Below are 17,021 nucleotides of genomic sequence, written 5' to 3'. Positions count from 1 at the left end.
TTTACTTATTAAATCTGTTACATACCTACATATTTACCTATTTATTTTCTTTTGAAATCTGTACTAATCTGATGATATGTAAATAATTTTCTAAATTCCATGTATCTTTTTCTTTCCTTTTGTAACTCGTTTCCCCGTTTTTAATGGCTGAATGCGCATACAGAATGCGTGCAGTGCCAATGAAAAAAAATGAATTTAAATGTGAAATTAAAATTAAAAATATACTAATCTAAATTCGAAAATGAGACTGTTATTTATAATTTATTACGCCAGTTTTATTTCTACTGGCTATAACAAAGCACACGACACACCACTCGTCCTGACTACTTGGAATTTTGTAAATGCAAGTATTGGTGGTAATGATAACAAATTACATTTTTCATGTTACCGATTACCATTACTTTCTGGAGGTCTATTCACTGGGTATCATTTTATCTTCGCTTAAAACAATATATTTTTTATAGCATGGACAGTATTAAATGAAGGAGGTTCTTCACTAGACGCAATTGAGAGAGGTTGTTCAATATGTGAAAGCGAACAGTGTGATGGCACGGTAGGTTTTGGTGGAAGTCCAGATGAAAATGGTGAAACTACACTTGATGCATTATTAATGGATGGGTAAATAATTTTTTTATAACACTAAGGTCATCACAGTACTTTGTTATAATATCTAGTACATCATAAAATATCCTTCACTGTACCTAGGAGATATCCGCCTTAAAATATTTTTTATACATTTGGCAGACCGCTTATAAAATCAAATTTAGGACTGAACTCTCCAATTCTCAGAACTGGTGAACAATATAACATGCCTGTTAGTAAATACTCAAATGAAGATATATTCTAATATATTATATAACAACTAATCAACTATATAATGATTCTCTTGGCCCACTTAAATACAAAATATTAACACACTTTTAAGTCAAAATACAAACTTAAAACCTGGTAACTAAAACTTATTTTCACTGTTACACTAATTTAGTACATATTATAAATATAATTTAATAATTCTGGCACCTTACATGGCAATCACGACACTATCCCACACACAAGTGTGGGATATTTTTTTCTAAAACTGATACAAATCAGTTTTAGAAAAAAAAAACTAATAAATTATCACAACTGTGGGTACATCAGTGATGGGTGATAATGAATGATGACTATAATCAAATCATTTTGTATTACTAATATTGATAATAAATAATTAGTAACTAACTTATTTTCCTTATTGAATAATGTTACTAATTAGTAAGACTTATCCTGTTGTAAGAAGTACCTAGAGATAGAGAGACTCGAACTCATGAGTCACTGATGGCTGTTTGGCTTAAAAACTGGCTTTGTGATTTTCAGAATTAAAATGATTTGTATTATTATACATGGTATTTTTAATAATAAAGAGAATTTGTGCTTATTAAATTATTTTGTTGTGTACCTAAATCAAACACTCATCATGAAAACAATATTCTTAAAGTATGATAATGATATACCTGTTTCTTGCAGTATATGTGTATAATATATAAAAATCAGATGCAACATAATTATATTATTATACTAGGTACACTACTGTTAATATATTTGTACAAATGTAATCAGGGTGGTGCATATTGCTGTCCCCTTCCTTTGCACATCATGTATGCTTCTGCCACACCAGATGACTCTACAGATGCGACCCGAGTTGACCTGACCATCATGTTGCGCTTGCTTTGATCTGCGTCAACTTGAGGACACAATTACCTACAAATTTTTTATATTCAAGATTTTTTTATAATGGAATGATATTATTAGTATATCTCATAATTGCCTACCACTAGTGCACAGAACACATGTTCTAAACCCTCTTCAACCTCTGTGTAGCCAGATTTTCAAACCAGAGTAATTGGTTTTCTGGTGAAACTACCTGAAACCAGTACATAGTACCCACAGTAACACATTTTCTGCCACTAAGCAGTACAGTGCAAATAAGATATTTAGCATTTTGGTTTAACGGGTGCCATATCTCCATAGGGAAATTACTGTGCTACTAAGACTAAACATCTTAGGTCATAAGCTGACAAGCGAATTGCTGTGCCTTTCAGAGTAATTTACTTTTGCAGAATCTAGAGTTTGTTTATTTAATTCAATATTATTATTTAATATGTGTGACTTGCTAGTGTTGTCAATCACTTAAAACAAAATTATTTGACTGTATGCTCATAATATATTTTTGTCATGTTACAGGCAAACAATGAATGTAGGTGCAGTGGCTTCTTTGAGGCGTATCAAAAATGCTATATCAGTGGCTAGACATGTGTTAGAGCACACAAAACATTCAATCCTTGTAGGAGATGCCTCTACTGAGTTTGCATTGCAAATGGGATTCATTGAGGAATCTCTAACAACTCGGGTTTCAAAGAAGAGTTGGACAGAATGGCACAATAATAACCATTGTCAGCCTAACTTTTGGGTGGTATGTGGTTTTCTTATGATTATATTAAGGGTCATATTAATGCCAATGAGACATGTTATAAACCTAGTTGGGCAATTAATATTGTTAATAGTTAAAAACTAATTTTTTTTTCATATTTGTAACTTATTAATGATGCTACAAACTTTGTTCACTTCCTAGTTCCTGCCTATTTGCCTGCAGTAATTTTAATTCATAAGTCCATGTACCGCCTGGTGTACACGGGTGTAATGTACCGCCTGGTGTACACGGGTGTAATGTACCGCCTGGTGTACACGGGTATATCCGGGATCACTAACTTGATATATTTTGTTATTTTTTGGCATCAGTTGTTAACTGGACATTGAATAAAGGCCAAAAAAAATGATATCTGATCCATATTAGATACATATGTCGTGACATATAGATGTCTGTCATATAGTCTGACTGTTACCGTGTTAACGTACATATTTTATCGAGAGAAGTGGGAGAGTCACGCAGCCGTCTTTTGACGTCAGCACAATCGGGCCAGACACGTCCGGGTTAATTACCACACTCGCACAGAATACCGGCGTGAAGTAGCGGCCTAGTGCCGCTATGTTTCGCATAGGTTAGTGTCGAGGACCGGAGGCCATTCCCCCCCCCCCCCATCCCCAACAAAGATTATGAAAGCGGTCCCTAAAGAGATAGTACCCCAGGAGGGTACCGGCTCTACCAGAGTCGGAGAATCCCTCCCCGAGCACTCTAGCTCGGGCTGCCCTTCGTATTCTGGGGAGGGCACAGTACCGCGCATGACCAAGGACAAACGAGGCAGTAACACCACGGCACCCCGCTCCACACTCAACGTGGACTTTTGCAATATCAGGGGAATTCACTCCAACTTAAACGCCGTCCACCACCACCTTGAGACGGCGAAGCCGGCCTTGTGTTTCCTTACGGAGACGCAGATATCTCGACCTAGCGATACGTCATATTTAACGTACCCCGGGTACAAAATTGAGCACAATTTTTTGCCTCATGCCGGGGTATGTGTGTACGTTAGGGAGGATATCTGCTGTCGCCGTCTCGGCAATTTTGAGGGTGGGGACCTGTCCACTCTCTGGCTCCGCGTAGATTTAGAGGACCGCGTCCGCATCTATGCGTGTGTCTACAGGTCCCATAGTGGTAACGCAGAAACCGATCATCTCATGGGCTGCGTTCAAGCGGCAATTGACGACGTGCTTGCACAGATCCCCTCCGCTGAAATCGTAGTCTTGGGTGATTTCAACGGGCACAATGCCGAATGGCTTGGATCACGTACCACAGACTACGCAGGGCGATATGTGCATAATTTTGCATTGGCGTACGATCTGTCCCAATTGGTTGAGTCGCCAACGCGGCTCCCGGATGTGGATAGCCACATGCCGTCCTTATTAGATCTTCTGCTGACTACACATCCCGATGGTTACCAGGTCATTGTCGACGCCCCTCTCGGAACGTCCGACCATTGCCTGGTCAGGAGTGTAGTGCCTATACGACGCCCACGTCGCAGACCACCAGCGACCCGCCGCGTTTGGCACTACAAGTCAGCAGATTGGGATAGGATGCGTTCCTTTTTTGCATCCTACCCTTGGAGCAGGGTTTGTTTCCCTTCGGATGATCCTAGTGCCTGCGCCGTTGCAGTAGCCGATGTGATACTACAGGGCATGGATATTTTTATACCAAGCTCTGTAGTACCGATCGGTGGCAGATCACAGCCCTGGTTCGATGCGTCAGTTAAAGCAGCATCTGACTGCAAAAAACAGGCGTATCGAACTTGGGTTGCGGCGCTGGGCACAAAGGATCCGAACTGCATAGTTCTAAAGAGGAAATACAACCGTGCTTCCAGATTTTTTAAGCGGCAAATCGCCCGTGCAAAGTCAAAACACGTCGTCAAAATCGGCGAGCAGCGTTCCAGTTACCCGACCGGAACACGCAAGTTCTGGTCGTTGTCGAAAGCTGCTCTTGGTAACTTCAGCCAGCCGTCCATGCCGCCGTTGCACATGAGGAATGACACCCTGGCCCATACGGCAAAAGAGAAAGCCCATCTCCTGTGCGCTCTTTTCGCCTCCAACTCGACTCTTGACGACAACGGAAAAACACCGCCGACCATCCCGCGGTGTCAGAGCTCCATGCCTGAAGTACAGTTCCGACAGAAAACTGTTAGGCGAGCTCTGTTTTCGTTGGACGTCAGGAAGTCGAGCGGGCGGGATGGCATTTCTCCAATCGTGCTTAGAACGTGTGCCCCTGAGTTGACGCCGGTGCTAACGCGTTTATTCCGGCACTCTTATTCCAAAGGCGTAGTCCCTGACTCATGGAAGTTAGCCCTTGTCCATTCGATCCAAAAAAAAGGAGACAGTTCGGATCCGGCAAACTACAGGCCTATTGCTATTACCTCCCTGCTCTCCAAAATCATGGAGAGCATAATTAGCCGTCAGCTCTTGATATACCTAGAGGCTCACCAGTTTCACAGTTTTCACGGGTTTCGCCATGGTCGGTCGGCAGGTGATCTTCTGGTATACCTAACACATAGATGGGCTGCGGCTATTGAAAGCAAGGGGGAAGGCCTGGCAGTTAGCCTGGATATAGCGAAGGCCTTTGATCGTGTATGGCATAAGGCGCTCCTCTCTAAACTTCCATCATTTGGGCTTCCCGAGAGCTTGTGCAAGTGGACCTCCAGCTTCCTCACTGGGCGCAATATACAGGTCGTTGTCGACGGACATTGCTCGACCCCGAAGCCCGTGAATGCTGGAGTGCCCCAAGGCTGTGTGCTATCTCCTACGCTGTTTCTTCTGCATATCAATGATATGTTGGACACCTCCAACATTCATTGCTATGCAGATGACAGCACAGGTGATGCCGTATACACGGGCCATGCACGTCTCTCTCGGGAAATCGTCGACCAGTGCCGGGAGAAACTTGTGTCTTCTATCGAGTCCTCTCTTGAGAAGGTCGCGGAATGGGGTAAATTGAACCTTGTCCAATTTAACCCCCAGAAGACTCAAGTTTGCGCGTTTACCACTAAAAAAACCCCATTTGTCGCATCACCGCTCTTCGACAACACTTCCCTAAAAGCCTCGCCTAGTATCGGAATACTGGGTCTCGAAATCTCGAGCGATTGCCAGTTCCGTGGCCATCTGGAGGGCAAAGCCAAATTGGCTTCAAAGAAACTGGGCGTCATTAATAGAGCACGGCAATACTTCAAGCCGGCCCACATTCTAGCGCTGTACAAAGCGCAGGTCCGGCTACACATGGAGTATTGCTGTCATCTCTGGTCTGGCGCACCCCAGTATCAGCTCGATCCATTTGACCGCGTGCAACGCAGAGCAGCGCGAATTGTCGGGGACCCAGTAATCTGTGAACGGCTGGATCACTTGGTGTTGCGTAGAGACGTCGCTTCATTGTGTGTCTTCTACCGCATTTATCACGGGGAGTGTTCCGAAGAGCTGTTTTACCTAATTCCTGCCGCCGAATTCCACCTTCGCACGACTCGCCACAAGTTAGGATATCATCCTCACCATCTGGATGTGGGGTGGTCCTCCACAGTGCGGTTTACAAGGAGCTTTCTTCCACGTACTACAAAGCTGTGGAATGAACTTCCTTGTGCGGTGTTTCCGGGACGATACGACATGGGTACCTTCAAAAAAAGCGCGTACACCTTCCTTAAAGGCCGGCAACGCTCCTGTGATTCCTCTGGTGTTGCAAGAGAGTATGGGCGGCGGTGATTACTTAGCAACAGGTGACCCGTACGCTCGTTTGTCCTCCTATTCCATAAAAAAAAAAAAAGAGGGTTATACTTTTACGAAACTATTCAGTATTATATTATCTAGTATGGCAATACTAGGCGTGACAATGAGACGGAAGTTGTCGGAAAGGTTTTATAGGACAGAGAACTTACAACAACTGCATTTGGCAGTTCCCTCTATCGTTGGTAGGTAATAATGCAAGTTTTCAAGATAGTACGGGTTATCTGATGGTAAATGATCACTGTTGCGGGGCTTATAAGCAGGTGTATGTGTTTTTAATGGTATCTTTATTCTTTATGCAGGCGAATTTTTAATGTGGTATCGTCGTGCAGTCATCTCGTAGGCTAATTTATTAGCTTAGTTTTATGTAAAAGAAAGTGTGGAGGAATACCACACATCCAATGGTGCTCATGGCGATTTAATACCATGAGTCTGGGCAGTTCCTGCTGTCGCCATAATACAGCAGCGTGACTTAACACGGGTAGTTCAGGGAATAGAAAATATATACGGAGAGAAAGAGTTATATATAAATTATAGTTGATAAGTTTGTATAATCTTACAACAGCTATATGACGAAATAAACAGATCCTAGGTACATACAATATAACATCTCAAAGGCATACAAGTTTCTAATAATTCTTCTTCGATAATTTTCTATAAAAAATGTGGTGATCAATCATTCATAGATATTCTAATAAAATAGAGATAATTCCTTTTACTTCTACAAAAATGTTGTTAGGTTGAAATATTAAGCATATTATTAATTATTATCTTAATGCTTTTTCTAATCTTAGGATGTCACTCCAGATCCGAGGCAATACTGCGGCCCATATGAACCCAGCAAAATTATCTTGAAACACAGATCCAGCCCTGCTAAAGGTGATCGGTACAATCATGACACTATTGGCATGGTAGCAATAGACAAAAGTGGACATATGGCAGCTGGTACATCAACAAATGGTGCTAAATTTAAAATACCTGGGTAAACAAATCATGATTAAATATTTAATTAAAGGAAGTTAACGACCACTGCCCATAATGTCTGTATAATATACAGTCATGTCAAAAGTCAAAATGCCGGTCATTGATCAACAGGCGATTCTCTATATATTCCAAAATCAAACGGTTTCTCCATGCATGAGCTGATGCTAATTTTTTAAGGAATTGAATGGACAAGAGCTGAACGATTCCGAAACTTTGCGTGCCGGAGTTAGTATTTTAGCACCAGTATCAACTTTTAACTTAATTTTTAGGTAAATGATTTTTGTCTATGTTATTTAAGAATATTATTATCTGTCATTACCGATCAAAGATTTATTATAATTATATTATGATCTTTCACTATGAAGTTCATATTATACTTTGTCAGCTCCTGTGAACGCTCAACTATTCCGCAATCAATTTTAAAAAAATTGCTAGAGACTGTCATAACCATAATGGTAACACCAGGAACAGACATAAACTTATAATGCCTACTACTCGGCTAAGTCTAGTTAGTAAGTCTTTTGTGGGGCGATGTATATGCTTTTACAACAAGATCCCAGAAAATGTTCAAAACAAAAGTATTACGTTATTCAAAAGAATTGTTAAAAAACGATTGTGAGGTAAAGGTTACTATAACATAAATGATTTTCTTAATGATACCACATTTTGGGAATGGAGTGACCGCCCTCAGGCTATTAATAACTTTAATTGTACAGTATTACTTTGTTAACATATTTTATCGATGAAAAAAAAAGCCTGTTGTTGAAAAAGTTTGTTGCGCCCATTCTTCTCAGGTCTGAGGCATTCGTTTTGGAATGGGTGGTAGTTTTTGACTTTCCATAAGTGATGTCACATCCTATTTTGAATATAAATATTTGAATTTTAAAGTCGATAATATAATTTTAAAAGTTGATAATAACATTAACAGGAGAGTTGGAGATTCACCTATCCCAGGTTCTGGCGCCTATGTCGACGCTAATGTAGGAGGTGCTACAGCGACCGGGGATGGTGACGTCATGCTACGATTTTTACCAAGGTAGATAATACAGCCTTTACTAAATTTACAACTTGGTTGTGTCTACAAATTTGTTGAATTCTACCAATCCTAAAAAAATAAAATACATAATGAATTATAAAATAATCTAGTTAAATAACATAAATTTTGCGAAATTTGTACTTTTTTATTCCTTGGGTTTATAAAGACGTCATTTGTATGTTAACGGTTTTATTTTTGTGATTTCGAGTACGTAACTCGTACACTGGAGTAGTGTACTTGCTCGAAAATGACAATACTGAATAAAATGATAACACGGTTTAATGCAAGTACTCGTTATTACAAAATAATCTATATATATATATATATAGATTATTTATTTACAGTTTTTTGGCTGTAGAAGAAATGAGACGCGGAATACCACCAAAAGAAGCAGCAGAAGCAGCTATTGCAAGAATAGCAGAATATTATCCTAACTTTATGGGAGCTGTGATTGCATTGAGAAAGGATGGAGTATATGGCGCGGCGTGTCACGGCTTAGGAGATCAACCATTTCCATTTGTTATCCAATCTTCACCTGTTCATACAATAAAATATGTACATTGCATATAATGTTAATAAAGAGTCTATATGTATGTATATAATTTGTTAATGTGTTGTCATTATTTTTCATTTTTGATTAGTATTACCTATCTACTACAAACATGCAGTATTTCCATGAAAATTAACCTTATTAACGTTATTCAAATCCAGTTTCTACTATGATTTGGTCATGTATGCTTTTATAGTCTGGCCATAAATACCTAGGTAGTTTTCCAACAACAGAGCATAATGCGATTCAGTGCCGCACAATGCCGAATTGTGCTGATGCTTAATTGGAATATGAATTAGTTTTAAAATGCGCCAGTAGAGTGCGTGTGTACATAGAGGTAGCAATCTAATAAGAAAATAAGATGTTGTCTTCTTCATTTTGATAAATTTGTTCATTTCCACGAAAACATTTATGTCTGCTTCATTAAATGATTCGATCAAGCCATTGCAATGTTGACAAAAGTATATTTCTGTTCAATAAATTGGTGTATACTTTAGAATTATGAAATGAAATTATATTCACATTTTAAATGTGGTATATAAAATTAAATAGTCGATGTTCGTACCTAAAATGAAATAGTTGTTGTTTTCGGTATAGTTGTACCTTTATGCTTCTTACATTTTTTAACACAATCTGAATTAAGTTTTATTATCTAATTATTATTATTATCGAATTAAGTTTAATAGAATTTGTTGCTAGATATATATATATATCTAGCAACAAATTCTATTCAATTTCATACCGATTTTGCCAATGGGAGGCTCCTTTACACAGGAAGCCGGCTAGATTATGGGTACCACAACGGCGCCTATTTCTGCCGTGAAGCAGTAATGTGTAAACAACTGTGATTCGGCCTGAAAAGCGCCGTAGCTAGTGAAATTACTGGGAAAATGAGACTTAACATCTAAACACTACGGTCTTCTTGGGTATCACGTTAGATAAAAAGCTTTAGTGGGGTCCACATATGGCCCATCTAGCAGATAGACTCAGCTCTGCGGCTCAATGCGACCGCTAGATTAGTGTACTTCAGTTATTTTCACAGCATCATGACGTACGGTATTTGACTGTGGGGTCATGCTGCTGACATTGATATAGTGTTTAGTCTGCAAAAGAGAGCTGTTCATGCTATATACCAGCTTGGTTATAGACAGTCTCTCAAAGAAAAAATTAAATAAATAAATATTATGACTGTTCATTGTCAGTACATGTATGAAAATTTAATATACGTTCACAAAAATTGTCACCTTTTTGCTCTTAATAGTGATTTTCATTATTATAACACTAGAAATAAGGGATTGCGTGTAAATAATTCTAGTAGGCTTCATAAGATACATAATAGCTTTAAGGGTAAATGTATACACTTCTATACTAAAGTCCCAGCCACTGTTCAGGCATTATCTATAAATAAATTTAAATGTTTTATAAAAAAAATGGCTCTGTCGTAAATCCTATTACTCCACTGCTGAATATCTAAATGATCGGACAGCCTGGGACTAGATTGTGATTATTTTATAGCGATAGAAATGACTGTACAATATTGTATATTTTTAATGAAAAGAGCGCAAAAAAAGAATGCTGGGAGAGTTTCTTGCGCCGCTTCTTCTCTCTCAGAGCGCCATTTGTTTCCGAAGCGGTAGTAGTATCTAGTAGTTATTAGAAATGACATCAAAAATAATTTTAATGGAATCAATTTTGAGAAAATAAATGCCTTTTATGTCTCAAGGTGACGAGCGTAAATTGTAGTGCCGCTCAGAATTTTTGGGTTTTTCAAGAATCCTGAGCGGCACTGCATTGTAATGGGTAGGGCGTATCAATTACCATCAGCTGAACGTCCTGCTCATCTCGTCCCTTATTTTTATTAAAGAAAATACCGATGTTTACCGATCGTTAGTTTCTACGTAGAAATTACGTCCGATCGTTGCTTGTTTGTCCCCAAAATTATATAAAAACAAGGGCCTATTCGGATCTGGCACTCGCTCGCCGCTGCCGCGGCATGCTACGTTCGGCTCGTGCGTTGTGATTAACAGTCTAAATAAATTTTTGGGACCTACTAGTGAATAAAGGCTGATCGGTTGTGGTAAATCAGGCGGATCGGGTAAAGGTTAATGTAGGTTTTGTTCGTACGTAATGTAAAATATTGCGAAAGTTCATCTATTTGAGTGAATATGTATTATGTGGTACTAGAGTTTGTCTGTGAATTTTCTTTGAAAATATAAAAACAAAAAGCTATTTTTATTACTGACATAGATTAGGTTTTGTCTAGTTAATTCTCTGCCGGAGCACTTACACAAATCAGGCAGGTATATTGCGAAATGCAATTTTTGAAACTCTTATCTGTTTGATACTAAAAAATTTTGAAACTCTATAGAGAGGTGTGTCCCATAAAAAAGGGCGGTAAATGTAAAAATGTTATCTATAACGTGTCTACTAAATAAATATGTGACATAATATTAAATTTTATTAGATAAAAAATTAATTACGATGAAAGAGTACATTTCAATGTATGTATTTATTGGTAACTAAAATCAGAATCTCTACATAATTGCCTTCCTCAGAGAAACTACTGTCAAAAACATCATTAAGCATAGATGATACATAAAAATATGATGAAGCGTTTCGGTTATATTTTTATATTTAGTTTGTTCATCAATCAACTGCAGTTTTAGCTGGCGGTGAGCAGTCAGAATCTTTAGCAATAATCCTTCAATATTTTTTTCTACGGGGGTCATCTAGCGGCTAAAGATCTTAATGCTTATTTTTAAGTGATTGTTAAACACGGTCATGAGTCATGACCCACCTTATGAAAGGCACCAGAGGACGAAGCAAATTCAGATACGACATTTAATTTGTGCGCGAGTGTGTGACCCGGTCCGTAAAGTAGATGCAGCGAAACAACTCGCCGACTTCCTAACCAAGCCGCTATTCAAACCCAGGATAAAAGAGCTGAGCACTCTTATAAGCTTAGCCTAGCCAAAAGGAGACGAGATGTTAAGAAGGAAGTAAGTAATCGTTTAGCCGACGCACCTTCTTGGTGAACGAACGATGTCATTGTGTATTGTATTGTGTGAAACCCGTCTGAATTGTCTATTATGTTTCGAACCTGTATTAATTGTCTTACATAATAATTATAAATAAATTATACTCGTTATTACTTCCACAATTAGATCCTTAGTCGTTAAAAAACGGCTGCATATGGATATGAATCCGAAGTCTATTGTGCATGTCGTCTCTTTCTATCGCACATCTTGTTGTATTTGATGAAAGAGTGCCACTACTTAGAAAATGATCAAACAATGCGTGCTCTGCAGGCTTGGTAATTGCTCCGAAGTCCGAACCCCAAGCGGTATAGATATAGTATAAATTAAGATGAAGGGTAAAAACAATGTTAAAAATTTCATATTACTTCAATTAAATTTTTTGTGATATGGTACGCGGCTGCACCTGACGGGCGCGAATTACTTCGCCAATGGTCATGTAAAGTACTTAGATCCACAGAGTACTTTTTGCTGTCATGTGCTCGTTAGAGTAAAAGTGTTTTGTGGTCATGTGTCACTAGTGTCAGGCGCGTCAGCACTCCGCACAGCACACACCAAAGAGTATAATAATATATAGGGAACACACACAGCAGCACAGCAAACATTTCACTATTACATTCCCTATATATTATTATACTCTTTGCAGCACAGCTAATAGCCAAATAAATTTTCTTACTCTAACCGTCTGTGTATTTTAAAATTGGTAGCGGTTAAGAAAATAAGAACAAAAAAATCTAATTTCGTGAAGCGTCTTAGAATTAGGAATATTATAACCATGGCAGCGACGAATCTTGAAATATTAAGTCGAGAATTACCCAAAGTCGTATGTATTATTCAATTTATATTAAAATATTTTTTTTTGAACATCAGGTCGACTGATTGCTGATTTACAAAACGAATCGATTTGAAACATTTTCTGATTTAGTATAAGAAAAGTATTTCGTATTACAAACACTCAGATTTTCATATATTGCACCTTCAGGAACTGCATGCTCACCTTAATGGTTCACTAAGTCGATCTACCATGATGCAACTTAAAAGATATTATGCAGATTCAGGAGTATCTGATCAGTCTGATGCATTTTTGGATGAATTCCAAATTGGAGCTGGTGACACCCGTACACTTTCTGAGTAAGTGTTAATATATATATATATATGCATCATACAAAGTCTATATTTTGTGGTTTTTGAATAAATTGTAATCCATTTATATATTTAAGTTATATGCAATAAGATTCACAATTCAAAATGTTTCCTTTTTACAAATGACAATATTTCTTTTATTATTGATTCTCCATCTGATTGTAATCTGCTCCAGTTAGATCTTAATAATATTCACCATTGGTTTGAATGTTACTACTTACTACTTGTTTACAAATTATAATAATTATAATTTTCAGCTGTTTTCAGGTATTCAACATAGCTCATAATCTAACACAGTCACCAGAAACCTTGGCTATGGCAACAAAACTAACATTACTAGAATTTCAGGAAGATGGTTGTTGCTATATTGAATTAAGAAGCACTCCAAAGGATACCCCCTTCATGACCTGTGAAGAATATATAGAAACTATAGCTGTAACTTTGAGGTAATACAATGAAATATTATTAATGAAATGAAGGTAAAGTATCAGAGGCCCAAAAGGTAGAACAGTTGATGCTCACCACAGACCCAGTGGTTCAATTCACCTACCATTTACCAATGTTTCTTTGAATTTGTTGTGACATAAAACTCTTTGAAAGTTAGAAAGTTTAATTTGGCTGGCAGACATTTTTTTTTAATAACCAACAACACTGTTTTTATGGTAAATCTATTCAGGTTCTGTGCTGTCCATTGAGTCAATTTAATATATTATCTAGCATTGCGCAGATTTACCAATTCAAGCTGAATCATTTAATCAACATTCCACTGTTGATTCACTTGTATTATTATAAAAGAAAGAGCAGGATACATCAGACCGATGTCCTCTGGACTAGAATATGCTTTTCAAAACTTTTGATGGTAAGCTACCCACTAAATATACTGATACAGTAGCAGCTATGGGCTATTAAATTGTAATTCTACTAGAAACAACAATGAATTCTTAACAGCAAACAAATATTTTGTTGGTTTGTTTTAATAATGATTATTATCTAAATATATGTTTTTCTTTTTATCATTCTTTCAGAAATAATGCCCATTTACAAATAAAATCCCGACTCATTGTGTCAATAAATAGAAGTAGCAGTGAAAAGGAAGCCGATAAAATAGTAAAGCTAGCTATTGCCTGTTTTAAAAAATATCCAAATGTAGTTGTTGGTATAGAATTAAGTGGCAATCCTGCAATAGGGAGATTCAGAGACTTTATATACCCCTTAGTTATGGCAAGGAATGCTGGATTAAAAGTAAGTGACTAGTTATTTTATTATTTTAATAAAAATATTTGATTTGTACAATAACACAATATGTTAATCCTTAAAAAAGTATTTTTTTGCGTGTACCACAAAAAAAAACCTTTATTGTATCATCAGTCTTCAACAACAGTTCTCTTAAGGCCTCATTCAGGTATTCGGGGCCACTTCCGCGGTCATTTGGAAGGCAAAGCCATGATGAATTTGAAGAAGCTGGGCGCCATTAATAGGTGTCACATAAGGACGTCACTTCTTTATGTTTCTTCAACCACATTTATCATGGGGAGTGTTCCGAAGAGCTGTATGACCTGATTCTTGCCAGTCAATTTCTTCGCATGAAACATTACAAATTAGGATATCATCCCCACCATCTGGATGTGTGGTGCTCCTCCACAGTGCGGTTATCAAGGAACTTTCTTCCACATACAACCAAGTTGTGGAATAAGCTTTTGTTATGCAGTGTTTCCAGGACAATAACACATAGGTACCTTCATAAAAAGCGCGTACACTTTTTAAATGACCGGGGCAATGCTCTTTTGATTCCTCTGGTGTTGCAAGAGAATGTGGGCAGCATTGACCACTTAACATCGGGTGACTCATAGGATTGTTTGTCCTTTATTTCCTTTTTCTTTGTCGTCTTGTTCCTTTCCTTCCATAAAAAAATTTAACCATGTTGAACATCCAAGATATATGACTACTTATAAACAATCTAAATTGTCCACTAGTGAACTGCACAGTAGTTTGTCAAAATAAAAAAAAACCTATTTGTTGCTTATCATGTCATGCATTATATAGGTAACTCTCCACTGTGCTGAAATTTGTAATCCTGAAGAAGTTCTTGAAATGATCCAGTTTGGGCCTGAGCGAATAGGTCATGGAGTCTGCATTCATCCAAATTATGGAGGCTCTAATGAAACATGGCAATCTTTTTGTAAAGCCAATATACCTGTTGGTAAATATTGCTTTTAATCCAATTTACTTACTGTGTTGGAGCACTGTTGTGCCACAGTGGACCATTTCTTCATGAATTATGGTTTAATGTCCCAGTATTATTTTTTGAACCTAATATTTAATTCTTAACAATCACATTTCAGTACCTGGAGGATGAATCATAATGACCAGCCCCACACCACTTTACTAATGGGATTATTTAAATATACAAATTTAATTTATACCAAAGTTTACAAACTATGCGGGACTCGAACCCGCACCTCTCAGGTTGTGTGCAAGCTCGTTTACCAACTGAGCCATTGACACATCCACATTAATCTTGGTATATTTTGTTCAACTCCCAGGTTGTGGCTCCATGTACAGGATCTACTTTTACAGTTGAAAACTTGCTCAACCCTATAATTGCATATTACGAAATTGACTTGTGATGTCACTCTTTAAATCTAAACAGTTTGTTATTTTTAAGTGATATACATAATTTATACCACAATTTACGATGCAAGAGTCGAACACTTTTTATAATGTTAAATAAATATTATGGTATAAATTATTGTTATGAAAATAGGTTTTACTGTTAATATTTTTATTCTTTCAGAAATTTGCCTAGCAAGTAATATTAATACGAAATCTGTGGCTGACTATGAATCACATCCATTCAAGGAGTTCTATAATGCTAATATTCCAACGATTCTTTGTGTGAGTGTATGTTTTTTCCTTAATTGTTATTAATGTATAAAAAATCATCATCTTTGTGTATACATTTGGGCAGTGGACTGTTGAACATTTAGTGTTTGGACCTATCAGAGTTTTTAATTAAAATGAAAACAACCAATACAATTCAGAAAGACAAATGATTCTAGGTAACTGTATAATTATTATTATCGTTATTATTCATGATTTTTCTGATGATGATAATGCTCAAAATAGTTTACCACCACATAGTTTCTGTAAACAGGTCCACATGACATTAATTATTGTGCTAAAATAGTAAGAATATGTTCAGGTGTGTTCTTGAACCGGAAAGTTTATCAAGATGTTTACTTTATAATACATTACTGATAACACAGCATTTGAAACCACATTAATAAGTTTATCTTCTTTTACAGACTGATGATAAGGGAGTGTTTGGAACATCACTATCACAAGAATATAGAATTTGTGCTGAAGTATTTAAACTGCAGCCATCACAGTTGGCAAGATTGGCTTTGAATTCAGCAAATTATATTTTTGCCCAAGAAGAACGCAAATACATAACAGACAAAATGTTAAATTTTATTAATAAATACTCTTTAGACAGTTACATATATACTTTTATCTTACATTGTCATGTCATTATTTAAAATCAAAGCACAAACTATATAAAGACAGAAAACTGTATATTAGTGTGTGACTGATGATTGAGGATATATGAGGAGATTGCAGATTTGATTGATCTGAGATTGATGATCCATAAGACAAGATAGGGTTTGGGGTAGCTAACACGCGAGTCGAGTGTTATTACAGTTTATAATTACATTTTCTTACAGTGCCTATTAATAACTTGTGTATAGCAGTTTTTATTATCTTATTGGTGGTGGAGTATTTTTTACTAGTAAGTATTTATTAACAATTTAACATAGATATCTAATTGCGTGCTTACTAACTTAGACTTACTACCAACTTATCCATTATGGATATAACCCCCCCAGAACCTCCGGATATTCCATTACCTGGATCGAAACGTCGTTTACAGGACAGCGCAACACATAACGCAAATGCAGTCTCTAAAAAGACAATTATTGATACCGATATGGCTTCTGCATCCATACAGAATATATATAATCACCCAACTTTAGTTGTGGGGATTAAAGAATACACCTCATTAGATAAAGGTCCATTTATTATT

General features: G+C 37.2%; 2 protein-coding genes across 4 annotated transcripts; both read left to right on the top strand.

The window, feature by feature from the left end:
* Nucleotides 1-188: 188 nt before the first annotated feature.
* LOC126975224 (N(4)-(Beta-N-acetylglucosaminyl)-L-asparaginase-like) lies at nt 189-8,819 on the top strand. The gene is made up of 6 exons (XM_050823018.1): nt 189-356; nt 465-618; nt 2,221-2,449; nt 6,984-7,171; nt 8,102-8,209; nt 8,554-8,819. Exons 1-6 carry the CDS (start codon nt 242-244, stop codon nt 8,777-8,779), a joined length of 1,020 nt encoding a protein of 339 aa, XP_050678975.1. The 5' UTR covers nt 189-241; the 3' UTR covers nt 8,780-8,819.
* A 3,536-nt stretch (nt 8,820-12,355) lies between these two features.
* LOC126975219 (adenosine deaminase-like protein) lies at nt 12,356-16,491 on the top strand. 3 transcript variants are annotated; one of them, XM_050823009.1, is made up of 7 exons: nt 12,356-12,617; nt 12,777-12,925; nt 13,195-13,383; nt 13,963-14,179; nt 14,981-15,137; nt 15,732-15,832; nt 16,243-16,491. In XM_050823009.1, exons 1-7 carry the CDS (start codon nt 12,570-12,572, stop codon nt 16,474-16,476), a joined length of 1,095 nt encoding a protein of 364 aa, XP_050678966.1. In that variant the 5' UTR covers nt 12,356-12,569; the 3' UTR covers nt 16,477-16,491. The 3 variants fall into 3 exon arrangements, with proteins under 3 accessions (XP_050678966.1, XP_050678968.1, XP_050678967.1); XM_050823011.1 differs by lacking the exon at nt 14,981-15,137 and having other exon boundaries at nt 12,360-12,617; nt 16,243-16,436; XM_050823010.1 differs by lacking the exon at nt 12,356-12,617 and having other exon boundaries at nt 12,779-12,925; nt 13,205-13,383.
* Nucleotides 16,492-17,021: the final 530 nt, after the last annotated feature.

This window comes from Leptidea sinapis, chromosome 35, assembly GCF_905404315.1.
Source record: "Leptidea sinapis chromosome 35, ilLepSina1.1, whole genome shotgun sequence".
Lineage (NCBI taxonomy): Eukaryota > Metazoa > Arthropoda > Insecta > Lepidoptera > Pieridae > Leptidea > Leptidea sinapis.
Note: the sequence above shows the minus strand (reverse complement) of the source record. Positions and strands in the feature narration are given on the sequence as shown.

Bases quoted from the DNA above. Each gene is read 5' to 3' on its own strand.
- LOC126975224 (XM_050823018.1), top strand. From the start codon at position 242: ATGAGACTGTTATTTATAATTTATTACGCCAGTTTTATTTCTACTGGC. The intron at 357-464 runs GTAATGATAACA...TATTTTTTATAG, and splicing joins TGTAAATGCAAGTATTGGTG to CATGGACAGTATTAAATGAA. The intron at 2,450-6,983 runs GTATGTGGTTTT...TTCTAATCTTAG, and splicing joins GTCAGCCTAACTTTTGGGTG to GATGTCACTCCAGATCCGAG.
- LOC126975219 (XM_050823009.1), top strand. From the start codon at position 12,570: ATGGCAGCGACGAATCTTGAAATATTAAGTCGAGAATTACCCAAAGTC. The intron at 12,926-13,194 runs GTAAGTGTTAAT...TATAATTTTCAG, and splicing joins GACACCCGTACACTTTCTGA to CTGTTTTCAGGTATTCAACA. The intron at 15,833-16,242 runs GTGAGTGTATGT...CTTCTTTTACAG, and splicing joins ATATTCCAACGATTCTTTGT to ACTGATGATAAGGGAGTGTT.